At 47.5% G+C, this 19,402-nt stretch overlaps 1 protein-coding gene across 1 annotated transcript in view; it reads right to left on the reverse strand.

Moving 5' to 3' along the window:
- The window catches only part of KCNK1 (potassium two pore domain channel subfamily K member 1), a 35,303-nt gene extending 18,895 nt beyond the window's left edge, over positions 1–16,408 (reverse strand). Inside the window, exon 1 of the mRNA XM_063082819.1 lies at positions 15,921–16,408. Coding sequence (XP_062938889.1) covers positions 15,921–16,275 — 355 coding nt within the window. The 5' untranslated portion in view covers positions 16,276–16,408. The remainder of the gene's footprint in view (positions 1–15,920) is intronic.
- Positions 16,409–19,402: the final 2,994 nt, after the last annotated feature.

The raw sequence follows: 19,402 nt of genomic DNA on the forward strand, positions 1-19,402 counted from the left end.
ACGCCATGACAATTGCTGTACATGGATTGAATTGTGTCCCCCAAATTTCATATACTGGAAGCTTAAACCCCATTGTAACTGTTGAGGGTGGGAGATCCTATTATGGTCATTGATATGTGGGGCCTTGAAGAGGTGATATGATTATAGGACCATGCAGGAGTGAATGGATTAATAATGGTGGTCAGGGGCACGGTTCTGAGGGCTCTAAAAGAAGAGACAAGAGAGTCTGTCTGTCTCTGCTCTCTCTGCTTCCACCATCTTGCAATGTGAGACCCCTGGGTCACTGTCACCACCACCAAGGCTCTCCCTGGATATGCTCCCTGGCCTTTGAACTTCCCAGTCTCAGAAACTGTAAGCAATAAATTTCATTTTCTTTATAAATCATCCAGTTCCATGCATTTTGTTATAAGCAATAGAAAAGGACTAATAGAACAATATCCTACATAATCCTCTGCCACCAAAACTCGCCGACTCTCTCAAAGAGCCTCCCAGACTGTGGGAGCACTTGGGTACGAGTCCCGATACTGCCGCCTCCGACAAGACAGTCACACTTTCTGGCCTTGGATTTCACACCTGCAAGACAGGGCTGATTCTGGTCTGCCCTGCTATTGAAATCAAAGGAAGTAATGCTAGAGTGAGATCTGGAAAACCTGAAAAGCCATATCAAAATGTAAATACTGTCATTGTGTTTCTATTTCTCACTGTCCCCTTATCTTATTCACTGTCATTGCCCAGCACCTGACTTCAGAATTTCCTGCTCCCCAGTTAATAATAAATGAATAAATGCAACTACAGCTTTGCTGTGGACTTATGACTATGTTAACGCTCCCCTCATTATACCAAAGGCTAACGTGGTTTGCCCCTGGCACCTACCATTAACAAGCCTTAGTATTTTCTTCCTAAATAATGTGCTTTCTGTAAAAAAACAAACAAACAAACAAAAAAAACGCTCCTTTACAATCTTCTCTTCCAGCCCCAAACAAAAACAAAAATCTACCTCCCAAAATACAAAACAGAGAATACTAGACACTGGAAATGACCAAAACTTATCTTTTCAGACTATCCCTAAACATTAAATAACTTTAATATTTTGCAGGCTATTAATCAAGATTTTAGAACCACAATTTTATTTCTCTGTGTAGTCCTATTCGGCAACAGGATTGCAAATTCCACCTTATAAAATTGGGGGTTTAAGGAGTATAATAAAGTCAAATATTCTTGGATTCAAGAATATTTCTTAAATCCCTCAGGAAAATAAACATTAAGTTTATTAGGCTATCCACGTTTCCCAAGTCTATTATGTGAATGTGACGCATTTTAATGTGCTGACCTACATGAAAGTGCCCTGGGGAAGAACTTCATAATGGAGCTTTCTTTTAAAAATGTTTATTTGTTTTTTACATACTTTGTTTCACAACTGTCATATGAAAGCAAATGAGTCCATCTAATATGGGTTAGACTTTAAAGGGTGACAAAATGAACCAGTATGGTGGGTACCCTCTTCCTCTCCACCCCATGTTTCTCCAGGATCTTGCTGGGTTTTTTCGTATGATTCACTCCTCAGCAACCAGGATCAAACCCAAGTCAATAGAAACCAACCCAGCCTTTGTAAGGGCCAAGGAGGAAGCTTGGTACAGAGTGACAGGCAGACAGGGGACACTAGGAAGACGGGTTTTAAAACATTTCCGAGAAGAGAGGGCATGCCATTCTAGTAAATATCTTTATGAAAAGACTGCTTAAGCGATGGGAAGGTCCCCAAAACGCAGTTCTAAGAGCTGGACTGCCAAGGAGCCTGACAAGGAGGAAAAGCGAGAGGACACTTGGAGAGAGCAAAGTCGTAGGTCGGGAGGCTGCACACAGGGCTCCTTCTGAAAAGAGGGGCAAAGCCCGCTGTCACCACAGAGGGGCTGAGACCTGCATGACCAGTGCGTGGACAGCAGGAGCGCCCAGCTGAGTGAAGGACAGAGAAGCCACGTGCCATGTGTGACACGCAGCACGTGGCCAGCCAGTGGTGCTGAACCAGATCTCCTTGTGGGGTCCAAGTGGCAAGCCCGGGATAAGCCACCGCCAGGAGAGCCCACAGCAGCGTCTACACTGGATCTCGACGGGGACTGCCAGCCGATAAAAAAAAACACTGAGGTCCAGTACTGCTAGCGTTATGAAAAAGTGAACAATTGAGGCCTGTGGTCCATGAATTCACCCTACATCCTACCTGGTTAAAATTCCTAACACAATATTCTCCTTGATATATCAGGCAATAGAGTTGCATGCAGGTCAAAACTTACTAGCGTCAAGTTACAGCCCAAATTTTTAGGGGGAACAAAACCCCAGAAAACAGGGCAACCATGTCCATGTAAAAGCGAATTGGCGCAGAACCTACTGCCAAAGAAATCATTAACTTAGGCAGCAGCCCTCAGGGGAATAAAATGAGAAAATTCCCTGACCAGTGGATAGAGCACGTTTTAACCCCTGCTAAGAAGCTCCTTAGCCAAATGTCACATTCCCACATAGCAGAAGACAACACAATGTCCTCCTTTCCAACAGAGCAGCAGCACACATGTGGGACAGAGTACGGGAGGGGGCATTTAGTCACAGCCTCCTGGGGAGATGCTGTCCGGTTGGTGCTGCTGGGGGTCCCAGGTGGCTTTCAGGTCCATGGCCACACTGAGACCTCTGCTGGGATTGGTACAGCGGTTTCCTTTGCCTGAGCCAAAGTGACCAAACTAGAAGACAGTCTCAGTCGCTAAATTTTCAAGGTGACACACCTCCTTCTACCTCTGCGTTTCATGGGAAAATTACCTGCTTGGGAAAAAACAGAGCCTATCAGCATTTGATGGGACCAAGCACAGGAACGAGCCAAATGGCTGAGAACAGAGAGCAAAAAACAAATGAATTGTCTCACCGTGGACCCCGATGCCTGCCACCTTTTGAGACAGGCAAAGTAGAAGAGACAGATGGGGAGATTATTGTACTCTGAGAAAGCAGAGTGGCTTTCAAAACCATCAGGTCGACAAGCAAGAGGAAATCCAATTAGATTAACGGTGAGCTCACCTACAGCGAATGCTCTTCAAGGTATCAGGGCACACGCCAGAATGAACTTTTTCTGTTAGACTTAAAATCTATCATTAAAGAGAAACACAGTGAGGTGGGCCTAACTAAACTCTGCTCTCTGGAGTAGTGATTCCCAACCTTTTGCCCAAGAGCTATACAAACGTTCGGTGTTCAGTGAGTGGCACCTTCTCTTGGGCACACCCTGTCCTTGGGGACATCCCACTTAGTGGCAAAGGAAAACACGACAGTAATCAGTGACGGCCACGCCTATTAGAGTTAGTAACTCCCACACAGGAATAAGTAAAAGAGACTGGATGATGGATAATTCTCAGGGCCAGAGGTAATGCATGGTCTGTTCTTCTCCTTTTCAAGAAAGCATACTGAATGCAAGTAAAGGTGACATCACTATGGGATACTATCCAACTGCTCTGATGGTTTTCAGTACACCTTTTGGAAATGACTCTGCCCGTCATCTGCTGCAAGCGAGCTAGGTGTCCAGTCGCTGTGGCACTCTTACTGCTGAGAGTGCATGTGGCCAAGGACACCTGGAGGGGAGCACATCTCACATTAACAATGACCAGAGTGGATGCTCAGAGGTTAGATGGCAGCTCATTAAGAGATTTAACACACTGGTCAAGTTTGCTTTGCTTTTCAAACATTTCCATGTACCTATGTCTCTCCAGCCTTGCCTGGGAACTGTGGAAATGTCTTGGCTAAAGGGACCAAGGGTTCTACAAGGGACCCACGCCTGACTTCACGGCTTTGGAATAAAGCAGCAAGGAGGAAAAGAATACGTTGCAAGTGTGATTCTGTGCATGATTAAAAACTCCTCACATCTGGTGAGGAAGAAAACAGAGTAAGATCATAAATGTAACGATGTGTGCTAGGTGGTGCCTTATCCTCAAAGCATTTATGAGTTTCCATACAGTAGTTCTGCCAGCCCAGCTTCCTCATGACATGAGAATGGACAGGTGGCACTGGGTGCCCTTGAGCCAAAGTGAAAGTGCTAAGAGACGAATGAGAAGCCAGACATCCTTAATCCGAGTCCAATGAGATAAGAAATTATCACGCACAATTACAAAATGCAAAGACTTGTATTTATAATAATTGTGTCTTTTAAAGATAAAAGTAAAGCTTAATTAAGTTACAACTCAGCAACTCAGAACTGAACTGAAGTTGAGGTATTACTCCGACAAAACATAGGGCTGGCGTTAGAACGCCAAGGTCAAGAGTTTGGGTCCCCGTACCCACCAGCTGCAAATAAATAAATAAATAAATAAAAATAATTTACTTAAAGACAATTAAAAGTATAAACACAATCAGAATGACCCATTTGTAACTAACTGACATGCTAACTACAAGTTTCTATAGCTACACACTTGGGAACATACTTATCAGCTCAGGGCTGAATCCATGAGAATTTGGTGGTGGACCAGCTCCCCATAGCCTCCGTGCATCCCCCAGAAGCACACCCAAAGTCTAGGGTGTGGCCACCCCGCACAGGAGTGAGGGGTGTGGGAACGCAGACCTGGGGTGCTCCCAAGTCTAACTCGCTGCCACATGCACGCACATGCAGAACTTATGCTCCTATGTGCACGGCAGCAACTGAGCTCCTCCCCGGCCTCAGGTGGAGCTGGGGCTGTGGAATTCTTGGTGTGGCAGCCCAGGGCCCTCTCCCTCATACTGACATGCCCCAGGGCCTATAAGTCCCCAACTGTGGCCACTGAGGAGCCCGCCGTGGCTTCCCCATCCCTGTGACTCTCTGTCCTCGTGTGCTGGTTGTCCTCTGGCCTCTCTCTTCTGCAGCAAGATGGCTTGCAGTTCAACGACTGCAAAAGCCTCAGAGCCCTGATGCCTGGCTCCAGCTTTCCCCAGTTTAAGTCAGTGTACAGGCCAGGCCATGTCACAGTGCAGGCCCAGGAGCCACCATGGCACCCTGTTGCTACAGGGTCAAGTGCTAGCTCTGCCTCCTGCACATCCCCCGTGCCATCCACACCTCCCGCATCTCCCAGTCCTGCTTGTGGCAGGTGCTCTCGGCTGCAAGCTGTCATCTCGCGCTCTCTCTGCAGCCAGGCTCCCGTCCACTTGTGGATTTGTGCTGAGCACAGGCCCCTGTCCTTAGTGGCCGTCCTTCCTCTGTACCACCGACCTACCCTTACCCACACTACTCGTTGATCTCAATTCACCTGCTCCATGAAGCTTCTCCAACCATGCAGCCCACACCGGTCTCCCTCTCAAAATCCTGCAGATGTTCCCAGGGCCCCATCCCACCGGGCCCCATCCCACCCAGCAATGAGCTATCTGCGCTCTAGACGGCCGAGGCTGTTCAGCTGAGCCTCCCCAGCTAGTTGGGAGCTTTTTGAGATCAGCGATTATCCCTTTACTGTATTTGCTATATGTCCCCCACATGTTGGGCACAGAGTAGAGATGTACTCAGTAAATATGCCAAAGACTTAGGATCACAGCATGTTACAGTCAGAAGAGGATCTCACTTGCCCCTTGCACTGCAAAGAGGAAGCAACCGAGCTCCAGAGAAATTATCAGTGAATTTCTGCTGATGATGACTTGGCGGAAGAGAACCTGGCCCCCCACCCCCTCACTTCCTATCTCCACATTTCCTTAATCTAGGTAACGTCCTTCAGCTGATCTGGACATAAATATTGTCCCTAAAAATAACTCAGGATTCACACTTTTCGCTACATCAGGATGGACTTTGTGATAGTGTTAATTCAGTCTGATACCAGTGTTCTGTGCAATTCCCTTCCCCAGCAGGCGAGATGCTGCCACCCTTGGCTGGCTGTGTGTGGAGACTGGGACGCCAGAGAGGGACAGACCCAGGCAGCAGAAGAAGCTCCACAGACACGTATGCCACCAGCACTGGTCAACACGACACAGCATGGGCACGGTGGGAGATGACCGACACCAATCAACACTGCAATGTATTCTGAGTGACACGAGAGAGGAAACCTTGACAGCCTAGATCGGATGCCAAATATGTCTTTTTAGCCTCATTCCAATTACCTTTTCCACTAACAGGTGTGCAGCCAGAGTTGCTGAAAGATCACATGGTGATTTAGGTCACAGGCCATAAGCTGCTAACAGAAATTTGCTTTTGTGTACCACCCCCCCTTCCCTTTTTTTACAAAAATTTCAGGGTTTTTTTTTTTCTTTCTTTCCATCTCTGCTGGTCTGATTCTTAAACATTGGTGGCTGAGTGGTGGCGGGGGAGAGTGGGGACAGGAGCAGCCGTGGATGACAGATTGCAGATCTACACCACGCACTCTTCCCTGCGGTTTGGGGGTGCAAACGGCACAGCCCATCCGCACCCGCCCACCCACCCGCCACCTGCCACGCGTGCACCTGTCTGAGCGGGCCTGTGGGCGACAGGCTGTTTTGCAGAGATGGCTCATGTCAGAGCTCTGGGTGGCAGGTAGGTGGTAATGTGGGGACTTCTCTCCCTGCTCAGAGTCTCTGAGTCCGCCTGCCAGGGAGAAACAGCCTCTCCAGATCCTTTAATTAACTTAATGCACCTAACCACGGTCTTTAAATAATTGAGTGCCTTGGTAACCGGTGTTCAGGCATCTGAAGAATTTCAGCTACAAGAATGCTTTAACCTTTTAATCCTAGTTTAAAACATTTTACATTCCGTCTTGATTCTTATGGTTGACAAGGTGAGACTGAATCAAAAACACAGTATTTGAGGGGGAAAAGAAAGACACGGGTAGGTCATCGATGGTGAGCTGTGAGCCATGCTTATATTCATGGGATAACTTCAAAGATAAATAGGCAATAGGGAAGAAATGAAAATCACTCAGGTGTTTTTCTGAGAGCCCGTGATAATTTTCCCATCTACTACAAAATGTAAAAACTGTAAATGTATTCAGTGGAAGCTGGTGTACTTAGTCCCAAAATGTTTAGCTCTCTTGTTAAAAAAAAAAAAAATTCTTGTTTATCTTTTTACTTCCTTAAAACAGAAGCCACCTAGACTCATTCCTTGGTAACTTTAATACCAGCCACTCCAAAAAAAAAAAAGTATTGAAGATATTGACTTACTGTTATTCTTTGGACTATATATTATGTAAATTTTATATTGAACTATTATATCAAATACTAAGCTTACATCCTACTGTTCAATTTAAGAAAATAGAGAGCAAATACTTCTGCCCTTTGGGCTTTTTATTTTTATTTTTTTTCAGTTTTCTATACAGCCTTATGTAATATTAAATTGGAAAACAATATTATATTTTTACATACTCTTTCTTAGCCTGGAAGTGTTTAAAACTATCGTTAAATGTATTCCCAGGGGAAGTCATATTCTCAATCTGAAATACCCCTTCCCTTTTCTCTATTGATTGACATCCTATTTGTCCTCCAAAGTCAAATTCAGACGCCACTGGATGGACAGACCCAGGAAGACATGCTTCATTTCTTTGGTTCCTACAGCAGCCCTAAGTGCCCACAGTAGGACCTGGTCAGCCCACATGGGCAGTAAATCCCTACAGGGGAATGAACACCTCTTGTTAGATCACACAGGGCCTTACAAGGGGCATTGCGTATATACGAGGTCCTCAGATGTCCCTGTATTTATGTGAATAACTTCAAAAGTTTTATTTCAGCCATTTGGGCCTCTGCCTCCTCACAATGAAATCATGTCTCCTGAAGATGAATATCATCTTTAGAATCTTCTTCATTCAACAGAAAAGGAGACAGGTTCAGACATGTGACGAAAGGTGCCTTAATTGCTCTTTTTTGACTGCCTGTTGAGTACTAAGGTCGCCAAGTGAGGCCCCGACAGGTGCATGGGAGCCAGCAGGCAGGGGGCTCCCTTCTGGGAGGCAGAACCTGATGGAAACTGCTTCTGGGGTCCTGGGTGTCCTGGGTGCCGGGTCAGCACACTCTCTCCTGGGATCCGGGCCCTTCCCCGCCTCCCCTTCCCAGTGCATATTTGCACTAAAGTTCACCTTCAGCCCATGTTGCAGATCCAACATTGGAACAAACCTCGAGAGACTTCAGGAAAGCACTGTGAAAAGGGGACCGAGGCATCAACTTGAGTAAACACTGTAATTTGGGTCACGAAGCCCCCTAAGCATGAACAGGGCACAAGCATCACAAGGAGAGACTCCAGCTCTCACCTCTAACTTCAATCCACTGACCACATGCAGAGAAATTGAAATTGCATTTTGCTATCCTTTTAAAATCCCATAGAGATGTTCTGCAGGTTTTTGCCTTCTGTCTGCTGAATCCAACAGCCTCGATTCTATCAACTCCACATTCCCTGGATCTCTGAGTCCCCTGGGAGACTTCTGCCTGAAGTCCTCCACTGGGCACTAATACCTGAAGCTCTGGAGGCTTTTATTCCACAAAGCAAGTCAACCCCAGTCAGAGGAGCTAATGCAAAAAGTTAGAATCTGATCTGGGATGAAACAGCAGCAAATTAAAAAACACCGCCAATATCTAACATAAGCCAATTAATCTCACCAATATAGCAATCGACTCTGTTTTGTTAATTAAAGAGGAAAAGTAGGAACATGAGAGAGTAACAGATATGACCTGATGGTCTGACCCAAGCTCGGGGACCACCACACAGTCCTTTCGGGTGATACTCTATGCCTCCAGTCCCCTCCCGTCTCCCTCCTGCATTTTGACCCCAGGCTGGGGGCCACACCCCTGCAACGTGCTGCCAACAGAATGGCCACCAACTCCGAGGACTGCACAGGGAACAAGGGACCCACTCAGAAGGAACACAGAAAGCCAGAGCACAAACCGAGTCCAGGAAATAGAAGGGTTAAGAAAACTCCCAAAGTTGCCTGCGTTTCCACCAAGAGACAACCTTTAGCTCCTGCCCCAAGTGGGGTGTGAACACGGCACAGTCAATGAGAGGTGGGGCCCTTTGGAATTTCATGGATTTGGCTGTAACTGGGATCAAAGGATATCTCTTGAGAATAAAATCTAGCGTAGTGCAGCTCTGACTCTGTCAAAGAGGGCTCCTGATGTAGATGGTGTTTCTGTCCCTGAAACCAACCTTGTAGGGAGTTGAAGCACATGGAATTGCCATTGTTATGTGTCAAAACACTTGAGTGACAGCAATTACACATGTTCCCACCTTACGTTACTCTTCTACTGGACAGACAATAGACCCTCCTCCCACACGACAGTCACAAGCATGGCCATAAAACCACCTGTCCTGAAGGCACCAGATGTCCCACTGGATCAGTGGTATAAAGACTGTGTTCTTGACAAAACTTACTGTCATAAAAGCAAAGCTTTTCTTTCAAGTTATAGCCATTTATAATCGTAAAAGTATGTTCCAGGTGCTGTCAAATAGGTACACACAACAGCAAATGTAGTTCTGAAAAAAAGAAACCCTGGTGCATACTGAAGAACTGATAGGTTTTATAGACACGTAGGAGTTCACACATTTGAACACTAAATATCTGTCCTCTGATCATTACTGAGTGGAAACGTGTCTAGGATTTATTATACACCTGTCTGCCTTCTTAAATAGAAGCGTCCTGAAGTATTTTTCTTGACAGCTCAAAGACATCAATTACTATCTTATGTTCTGAACCAGCAATGGCCTGTTCGAGGATTGTAACAGTAAAGATTTAAAGATTCTATCTCTTGTGCTGCAGTCTTTGTTTGTTTTTGGTGCAACTAAAAAAAATTACTGAGTACCTCTACATTAGTTTGCTATGGTTGCCATAACAAAAATACCAGACGTTGGGGGAGACAGGGCTTAAATAACATAAATTTATTATCTCAAAGTTCTGCAGGTTAAGACGTCCAAGTTCAAGGTGTCTGCTGGTTCGGTTTCTTCTGAGGCCTCTCTCTTGGCTTGCAGATGGCCACCTCCTCACTGTGTTCTCATTTTCACTGAATCACCTCTTCAAAGAGGTTATTTGTAAACACAGTCACATTCTGAGATAGTGGGGTGAGGACTTTAACACATGGATTTGGGGGGAGACAATTCAGCCCATATCAAGCTCCTACACCCACATCTATGTAAAGCTCAGGCTCTTGCAGATACTGAGCCCATGTCACTTCTAATTTTGTGACCTACCTAGAGAAGTCGTTCAACCTAAATTTCAGGTTCAGCCCCTGTAAAGTGAGAATGGTGATACTTACACCTCGCGTTCCTTTCTTGTATTGCATGAAAGACAATACATGTAAACATTGCCAGGCATAGGCCAAGTGTTCGATAAATGTGTTTTTTAAAATATCACTCTAGTTTTGTGATTTTTAAACTATTTGTCTTTTCATGACCTGGCACTTATGTGTGCCTATAGCTGTGCCTTCTTTAATCTGTTATGGGTTTGAACACCAGATAATTAAATTTATAGGACTAAGTGTGAAGGCTCAAAATAGTGATCAAAAGCTCTCCTGTGAATAGACAGCACGGACTTCAGTGTGTGAGATTTCAGATCTCTCTTCCAGCTAATATAAAGTTTCCTTGTTTAGTTTTGCTGTCGTTTCTTTTCCGGATGTGATATAGTATTTATTGCACATTTTAGATAAGATAATCACAATGTGAAGTGTAGCTTTGTTGCCTTAAAAAAAAAAAAAAATTGACCAAAAACTAGGGACATCTGAAATAAACAACCATTTATTTTGGAAGTGGTTGTTGGTGGTGACATGTCATTTAGATGTTGTATACCACTTAAAACAACTTCTTTGTGAAGTCTGAGAAGCTGGACTGTCTTATTGGCCAAAACAAAGTAAAGCACTTAGAACTTCTCTTAGAGTTCCTTCCAAGCATCCCTCTAAAGCAGAGATCAGCAAACTTTTTCTGTAAAGAGTCAGATAGTAAATATTTGAGGTTCTGTGGCCATACGGTTTCTGTCACAGCTACCCAACTCTGCCACTGTACATGGAAAACAGTCACAAATGATTCATAAGCACATAAGTGTGGGTATGTACCAATAAAACTTAATTTACAGACAATGAAATTTGATTTTTGTAGATCAGGCCATACAAAAACAGGTGGTAGGCCAGATCAGGCCCAGGAGCTGTAGTTTGCCCACCCTGTTCTATTCTAAAAGCTCCATAGATATCTGTCGATGGTAACAACACATGTCTCCTAATGAAAACCAAGTATCCATCCAGCTCTGCGCATTCCCTTTCCCAGCTTCTCTTTTTGAAAACTATCAAGGCTCCCTACTTGACTAAATCAAAAGCTGCTGTAAAACACGCCCAGTTAAGTTCCTTTACTGACACTTTCAATAAGAGCTTCAAAACATCTCTTTATAAACAGGGATGAGGCATGGTCCTAACAAAAGGCACAGTGGCTACAAGTGACAGGAACCAGAACTGAGCCGTCACGGGGATCCCACATTTAGAAGCACCAAAAGGTAGTGACAGCTTATTTACTGCCTGAATACAAAGCTGCATTTTTACCAAACATTCACCAAACCGATACAGCCCTGCTTAGTAGGATAAATAAAGAGGCGAACTGACATCACAAAATTGTTCTTAGGAAGGAATGATATCGCCCTAAGTTTTGGATGGCTGCTAAAGATAAGGTTAATAAAAATTATTTCTTGCTCCCCGAGTATCACCTGGACATTATTTCCTCAATCCTCATAAAATAAAATCACAATATAAAAGTTATGTGGGAAATACTGCACTCGGTAATACCTCCTGTGACTTCTATACAACCTTTCCCTCTGAAAAGCTAAAAAAGTACAGCACTTGCTTCTGTTTTTATGATTTCTTCTATGTAGTTGTTGTTATATCTTTTTAAATCAAAGGTGATGGGGTTCAGGACATCTACCCCAAAAGACAGCACCTTGGCACTTAAGAAAATAGCAAAAGCAGGAACGTCATTCTCACCTTGCCCTGACCTGTCTCCCCTGAAGCAAGCCATAAAAGCATTCTCTGACCTTCCTCTGACAGCTCACCCTATACCTGAAGGAACAGCATGCCCTTATCCTCGAGGGCACAGAGATGCCAAGAAAAGTCTGAACAAATAGGCCTTACTAAGTTCCCCCAGTTTATTACCATTAGATCATACCCTTTTGTCCTCCAATCATATTTCTGTACAACAACTGTCCATAAAAATACACAAGTTTTCCTGTTTCTTTGCGTCTTCATTTCTGAAGGCTCCTGTGTCACATAAAACTTATATTAACTAAATTTGCTTTTCTCGTCAATCTGTCTTTTATCACAGGTGCCTCAGCCATAAGCTTTGCCGTGGGTGAGAAAAGAGATCTTTTCTTCCTACAAGGGGAAGTAAAGAGATGTTAAAGTGTTTGCTGGAAATAATTCAGAGAAAGTCTTATTATGTAGAAAAGATGGATTTTAGCATGATTCTTCAAAGAGCCATTGTGAGCTGCTTTACTGCAGTGAATCAAACTGTTTCCTAGTATGGGAATTCTGCACAGAAGTGATTGACACGTGTTTTAAAGAATGCGTTTAAAGCCTTATTAAAAGGGTGGGTTTTTTTTTTTCACATACATGTTGAAAACTCGAATCTCAGCTTGATTTTTTAAAGATGCACTGTGAGTTGCTTTATTCCAGTGAATAGAACTGCCTTCTCAACCAGGCACTCTGTAAGCAAGGGTTCCACACGGCCCTTTGCAGCACAGAAAAGGAAAAGGGCCTTGCACAACTCCCAGACTAAGCCCTCTACCAAACAGACCACGAAGACTCTGCCCAGTTCCTTCCAGAAATGGAAGCGTGTGCTTTGGGGGTGACTATATTCTGACATAAATGCACTCGTGGACCTGTACTGCAGTCATGACTGCAGTGACAGCGTCTTCATAATACCCATCGTTACCACTCTAGACAAGAATTGACTGTATTGATTAACTGGGTGACAATTATCTCAGTGATTTGCCATCAACAGGGCTAGAAGAGTTTAAAAAAATAAAAAGCACAACATGTCTACTATCCACCTGAAAGAGAACCAATTCCAATTCATTTGAGTTGTCTGGTACTTTTCCAGAAAATACTTTCTTAGTAATGAAGGCTTTACCCTAAAAATCGTCTGACCTTCTGCCATAAAACCAGTGTTTCGAGACCATAAAGAACATTGAGTGTATCAAATAAATGGATCAGTACAGAACCAATAAAAGACTATCTTCGATCTAGAATAGTTTTATTTATATAACAAGAGTTCATTGATCTGCTAATTGCACAAACCAAGAGGCACCCTTTTCACTTAGTTTATCCTTAAGTGCCCCTTGCACTGATCTCCTAAATGAGCTCCTGTTTTGCATGAGTACAGACTTTCCACAGGACTCCAGCGCAATCTGAATACCAATAATAAAACATCTATCCCCACCTCTCCCCTCCTCTTCTCTTTAAACAGGAACTGCAACTTCTCATTTAAAGAAAGGGAGTTTACATCTTGAATTAAAAAAATACTTCCCCCACAAAAAGCAAAGAATAAAAAAAGAGCAAAACACACAAAAAATATTTCCTAGATTCCCTCTGGGAAATAATTGTCTATTCAAGATATAAGCCAATTTTTGACATTGAACAAGGCACATATGATGAACGCAAACACATTCACTTTTCCCATTCCTGTTCTGTCTTCAAAATACCATTAGTGAGAAAATACTAAAAACTACCATCATTCGTCAAAATGTTCACCCAACACTGTGACCCAGTTGCAAACTTTCTGCAGCCCAGTGGGAAACACTCACTTCTATGGAGAATGAATGAGTCTCAGTTTGGCAGAAACATACTCCAAAGGAAAGGCTGGTGATTTCTAAACCACCTGAGGGACAGAGCCAGGTAAAGACAGTAGATGGAAAGATAAAAACGAAAGAGTGATGTTGCCAAAGGAGCAGACATTCTTTGGAAAGGGGAAATAACAAGTCTGTCTTGTTTGGGGCTACATTTAACACAGTTTTTAAAATACCACAATACAAGCTAGAATTCTGCTCCTGTTGATTTTAGGTAAGTTTACAGCAGTTTAGAAATTCACCCCAGACTTGTGAATAACTTTCACAGGATCTACATGAATAGTATGTTATTACTCATTACCAAGTAGTTACCAAAACAATCAACTGGGTATAGGGCCAAAGAGGATTATAAAGGAATAAACCCTGGGAGGTGGAAACTAAGGGAGTGTGTGGAGACACACAGGAGGGTGCTGATTCACCTGTACAGGTTGGGGGTGGGGGGTTGCAAAGTGTTCCTGGCCCAGATTTCCCGACTACACTGAGAAGGGTGTGGCCTTGTGCAAGACAAGATGGACTGTTTCAAAATTCGATCTCGTGGACAAAAAGAAGGGACTGAGCTAAACCCTCTTTCAGATTCTCTCCAGCGTCCAACTTCCAATTTGTACCTCCGTCCTGGTGCATGTGCCTGGCCAGCCAGGGCTGGCCGGGATAATTCAGCCTCCTTCACCTGATCCAGACCCGCGCCAGGGGCGCCCTGGGAACACGCGCCCGGCCCCCTGCGCCCCTGAGCGCCCCGCGGGTGAGGGGCGCAGGGCGTGGAGCTTCCAAGGTCACGGGGGGGCCTGGCACACCTAAAGCTCCAGGAACTGCTGAATGGGGGGGGGGTGCCCCATTCTGTCAGGTCGTAGGCAATCGGGTGCTGCCTTTCCTGTCTCCCCACCCGGCCTCCTACTGAGAAAAGAAACCAGATCAGCCTGTCCGCTCAGAGGTCGCCTGCTTGGGGCAGCGATGTCACTCGGCTGCCCCCCAAACTGCCTCCGAGGTACAAAAGAGCCGAAATACCGGTGCCCGATCCAAAGAGAAGGCGCAGTCCGGGAGGTGGCCCTGGAAGGTACCACTCTTAGCTTCTGCAGCCTGGCCCGGGAGGGACGGGGTCACCGGGGAGGGGAGCGCACGCGGAGCGCCGGACACTTTCCAGCCCCGACGGCGCAGCCTGGGAGTTCGCGGCGGCGAAGGGGCAACGCGGGAAGAAGCCCCTGCAGCCCACCCGGGTCGACGGGCTTAGGGACCGTCACCCCGGAGTTGCCGGCGACAGCGGCCAGGTCGCGTTCCGCGGCCACCCGGCTGGCTTCCGGCTCCCCGGCGTGCGCCCTCCGCGAGCCAGCGCGGAAATAACTTGGGCTCCGGGGCTCCGGGGAGGGGACAGGGATGGGGGGCTCCGGGGCGGCGATAGGGCCGGGGGCTCCGGGGAGGGGACAGGGTCCAGGGGTGCGGGAGAGGGGACAGGGCCGGGGGCTCCGGGGAGGGGTCAGGGTCCAGGGGTGCGGGAGAGGGGACAGGGCCGGGGGCTCCGGGGAGGGGTCAGGGTCCAGGGGCGCGGGAGAGGGGACAGGGCCGGGGGCTCCGGGGAGGGGTCAGGGTCCAGGGGCGCGGGAGAGGCGACAGGGCCGGGGGCTCCGGGGAGGGGTCAGGGTCCAGGGGCGCGGGAGAGGGGACAGGGCCGGGGGCTCCGGGGAGGGGTCAGGGTCCAGGGGCGCGGGAGAGGGGACAGGGCCGGGGGCTCCGGGGAGGGGTCAGGGTCCAGGGGCGCGGGAGAGGGGACAGGGCCGGGGGCGCTGGAGAGGGGACAGGGCCGGGAGCTCCGGGGAGGGGTCAGGGTCCAGGGGCTCCGGGGAGGGGACAGGGCCGGGGGCTCCGGGGAGGGGTCAGGGTCCAGGGGCTCCGGGGAGGGGACAGGGCCGGGGGCTCCGGGGAGGGGTCAGGGTCCAGGGGCGCGGGAGAGGGGACAGGGCCGGGGGCGCTGGAGAGGGGACAGGGCCGGGAGCTCCGGGGAGGGGTCAGGGTCCAGGGGCTCCGGGGAGGGGACAGGGCCGGGGGCTCCGGGGAGGGGTCAGGGTCCAGGGGCGCGGGAGAGGGGACAGGGCCGGGGGCGCTGGAGAGGGGACAGGGCCGGGAGCTCCGGGGAGGGGTCAGGGTCCAGGGGCGCGGGAGAGGGGACAGGGCCGGGGGGCGGGCGCCTACCGGTGGTGGAGAGCACGGTGCTGGCGAAGAAGAGCGCGGAGGTGAAGTCCCAGTTCCAGTTGCCCGAGGCATTGCCGAGCACCGACACGCCGTAGTTGCTGGCCTCCAGCACCCGGCGCAGGAACTGCTCGAGCTGCGGCTCCGCCAGGCACTCGTGCTCGGCCAGGAAGCGCCGCTTGAGCTTGCGCAGCTCCTGGCGCAGCAGGTCCTCGTAGGGCAGCTCCACCGACGAGAAGACCACGGCGCCGAAGACCAGGTAGAGCAGGTAGCCCAGCACCAGCAGGCCGAAGCACCAGGCCGAGCGGTGCCGCTCCACCAGGCGCACGCACGCGCTGCCGGCCAGGGACTGCAGCATCGTCCCGCCCGCCGCGCTCCTGCCCTCTGCGCCCGGCCCCTCGCGATGCCCAGGGCCCCGAGGAGGTGGCGCTGACGTGGTGGCCGGCTCGGGGAACCCGAGAGGCGGCCGGGAGCGCGCGCCAACCTGGACGGCGCACCGGGGACCGGCAGGCCCGGCCCGGGCGCACCCGGGTCCCCAGGGGCGCGCGGACCCCGCCCGGCCCCGCCGCCTCCGGCTCCTGTCGCTCCCTCCCCCGCTCCGGGGACCTGAGCCGAGGGGGACCGCCCTCGTGCGTGTGGCGGAGGGGGACTCCTGGGCGATGGCCCCCAGTCCCACTCCTCCCCGTCCCCACCTCTGTCCTCTTAATCAGCTGAAACACTTTCCATCCTCTGTCTTATGAGCTCGGAGGGTGGAGCCATCCGGTGCCCGGGGACGAACGCACCAGAAGCCGGGGCTGGAAGGCACCTGGGATCTCAAAAGTCTCCTCCCCCACAGTCCCCCAACCTCCCTCCCAAAGGAGAGTTTTAGAAAGGTCCAGCTTCTGGGCTCCGATTCTCTGCGACATGGCCTTAGGTTTTATGGTGAAGAAATGTCCCCACGTGTCAGAGACCAGAAGAAACTGGGGCTTTTCCAAGAGTTGTTTCTTTTTAAGGTTGAAGATCTCAAAAAATGTTGTGGATGAGAGTAAAAAAGGGCGCTCTCTTTCTGGAAAGGCCATTTGGGGATAATTTGCAAGAGCCTTGAAAAGTTTGTGTCCGGATTCAGTGATGTGTCCTAGGAAAAAATAATCAGAGGAAAAGGTGTATGTCCAAGGCTGTTCATAGACGATATGGATGTATACGTACATACATAACATACTACATGTGTATGTGTGACATATGTACGTGTAACAACCTACATGTTTCAAAATAGGGGAAGGTTTAGATAAGTTATGGTAACTGCACAGTGTGGATGTCATGTAGACATTAAAAGTGTGTTTGAAGACTACCGAAACGTAAGCAAAACTGTAAAATCTGAAATATGCAAAACATTTGCATTTTGTATTGTAAAATAGAAATGTATTTGCACAATCAACTGACCACATCATAGAAATAAAGCAACTCCTCGCAGTCTTTAGGTGACCGTGAAGTACATAGATGACTTTAATTTCTTGTACTTTTTTATATTTTTAAAATTTTCTACAGTGGGCACATTATTTTTGTAATCAAGAACAACATTAAAAATAAACACAGCTGAATTGTACAATTACTTATTACAATACCCAGCTGAACCTTTGCCTACTTTACTGAAGTTCTAAAAAAAAGTCATATTTTGTATATTTGTAGAAACTCTCATGAAAATATCTAACATACGCATCAGTGATTATTTCACTCTCTGTAAATAATCGCAGTTCCTACGTTACTTAGGAGATCGAAACCTTCCACTTTTACCTCGCTGCACTTTAAAATCTCATCAGCAATCCATTTCTTTCCTTTGTGCCTCCTTATTTTCAAGGTGGAGCCATTAACCCAACACTCTCAGGCCCTCAGCCTCCAGGAACACTTACCCCACCAGCGAACGCCTTGCTCTGGAAAAACCTGAATCTCTCCTTCTGTGCCCACAGGTCGCGTCAAGTCTCCATCCTGCACTGTTGTTCTCTTCAGGATGTTCCCTTATTCTGCCTGACCTTTGCCAGCCTGACCTGTTGCAGGACCTCTGTTCCTGAGGCCACCTCCTCCTGCAGCACTCCCTCAGTTTTCCCCCTCCTGCTCCCGGTGCTTTTCTTCCCTGTCCCTGCTCATGTGGTTCCTCCTCCTGGGACAATCCTTCCTCCCTGTCTACCTGTTGCCATCCTTCCGGGCTTGGCTGAAATGCCAGACCCCACCCATGACACCTCACATGTCCCAACGGGATGTGATTTCTTTCTCCCAGACCACATAACTCTTTGAATGACAAAGTTTGTGGGGTACTAGTGATTAACTACACGTACAGGTGTGGTTATATCAGCACATGCTCAAATATACACACACACATGTTGTAGTTTTGAAACATGGTTGTGGATTCCTTGACACCCCTCTTATCAAAAGGTAGGGTTTGTGTCCCCTGTCCGTGAGACTAGGTGGACTTGTGACAGCTTCAACTAACCGAGTGCATCGGAGATGACAGTAGGTGATTTCCAAGGCTAGCTCATAAAAGGCCAGCAGCTTCCAACCTTGTTCATGGGAACGCTCCTTTCTTGGAGCCCTGAGCCATCACATAGATATCCGATGACCTTGTGGCCATGCTGAAGAGGCCACATGTCCAGGTGACAGTCCCAGCTGAGTCCAGCCTTCCAGCCATTGTCACCCATACACCAGACATGGGTGCAGCCACCTCAGCCCTCCAGACCAGCCATCCAGCTGCTGAATGCCACCAGGTGACTTACCTCTGTCTGTGCTCACTGGAACGCAACAGTCTCCCAGCTGAGCTCTGGCAAATTGTGAGATATAATCAGATCGTTGCTGTTTTAAGCCACTAAGCTTTGAGGTAACTTATGATACAATAATAAATAACTGGAACAACATGCATCTGAACTGTGCTCAACTTTAAAAATCGTCATTAGAAGTTTTTTTCAGGTGACTTTGCTATTTCCTCCATATTTCACTATTCCAGCTGAGACTCCACCCCGGTTCTGTATTACAGTCAGGGCAAGGATACTAAATACTTAAAAATCATATGCTACCCTCAGTTTACAAGTGCCACTGCTGCTTTCTGCATCCCTTTCCTCTCATTGACATAATTTGCAGATGGGTGACTGTGCTTTATAAGAAACACAACTTGGGCTTAGCACAGAGCCTTACATGACAATCTGATGTAGAATTGGTGATGTAAATGATTGCTACTGTGTTGGATGGTAATTAGGTCTTAATGATCTCAATCAGTAGTGATTATGAGAACAAGTTGCAAAGAACGTAGTTGTATAAGTCTAAAACTCACTTGGGATCAAAAAGTGAAATTTGCAAATACAGCGTTGGGGAAATCCAGTTAATCAGCAACAAATACGGAAAGTTAGCATTTGTAATACCACTTCTGGATGTCTATCCCAAAAGAATTGGAAGCAGGGACTTGAAGAGATATTTGTACACCCATGTTCATAGCAGCATTATTCACAACTGCCAAAAGGTGG

This window comes from Cynocephalus volans, chromosome 18 (assembly GCF_027409185.1).
Source record: "Cynocephalus volans isolate mCynVol1 chromosome 18, mCynVol1.pri, whole genome shotgun sequence".
Taxonomy (NCBI): Eukaryota; Metazoa; Chordata; class Mammalia; order Dermoptera; family Cynocephalidae; genus Cynocephalus; species Cynocephalus volans.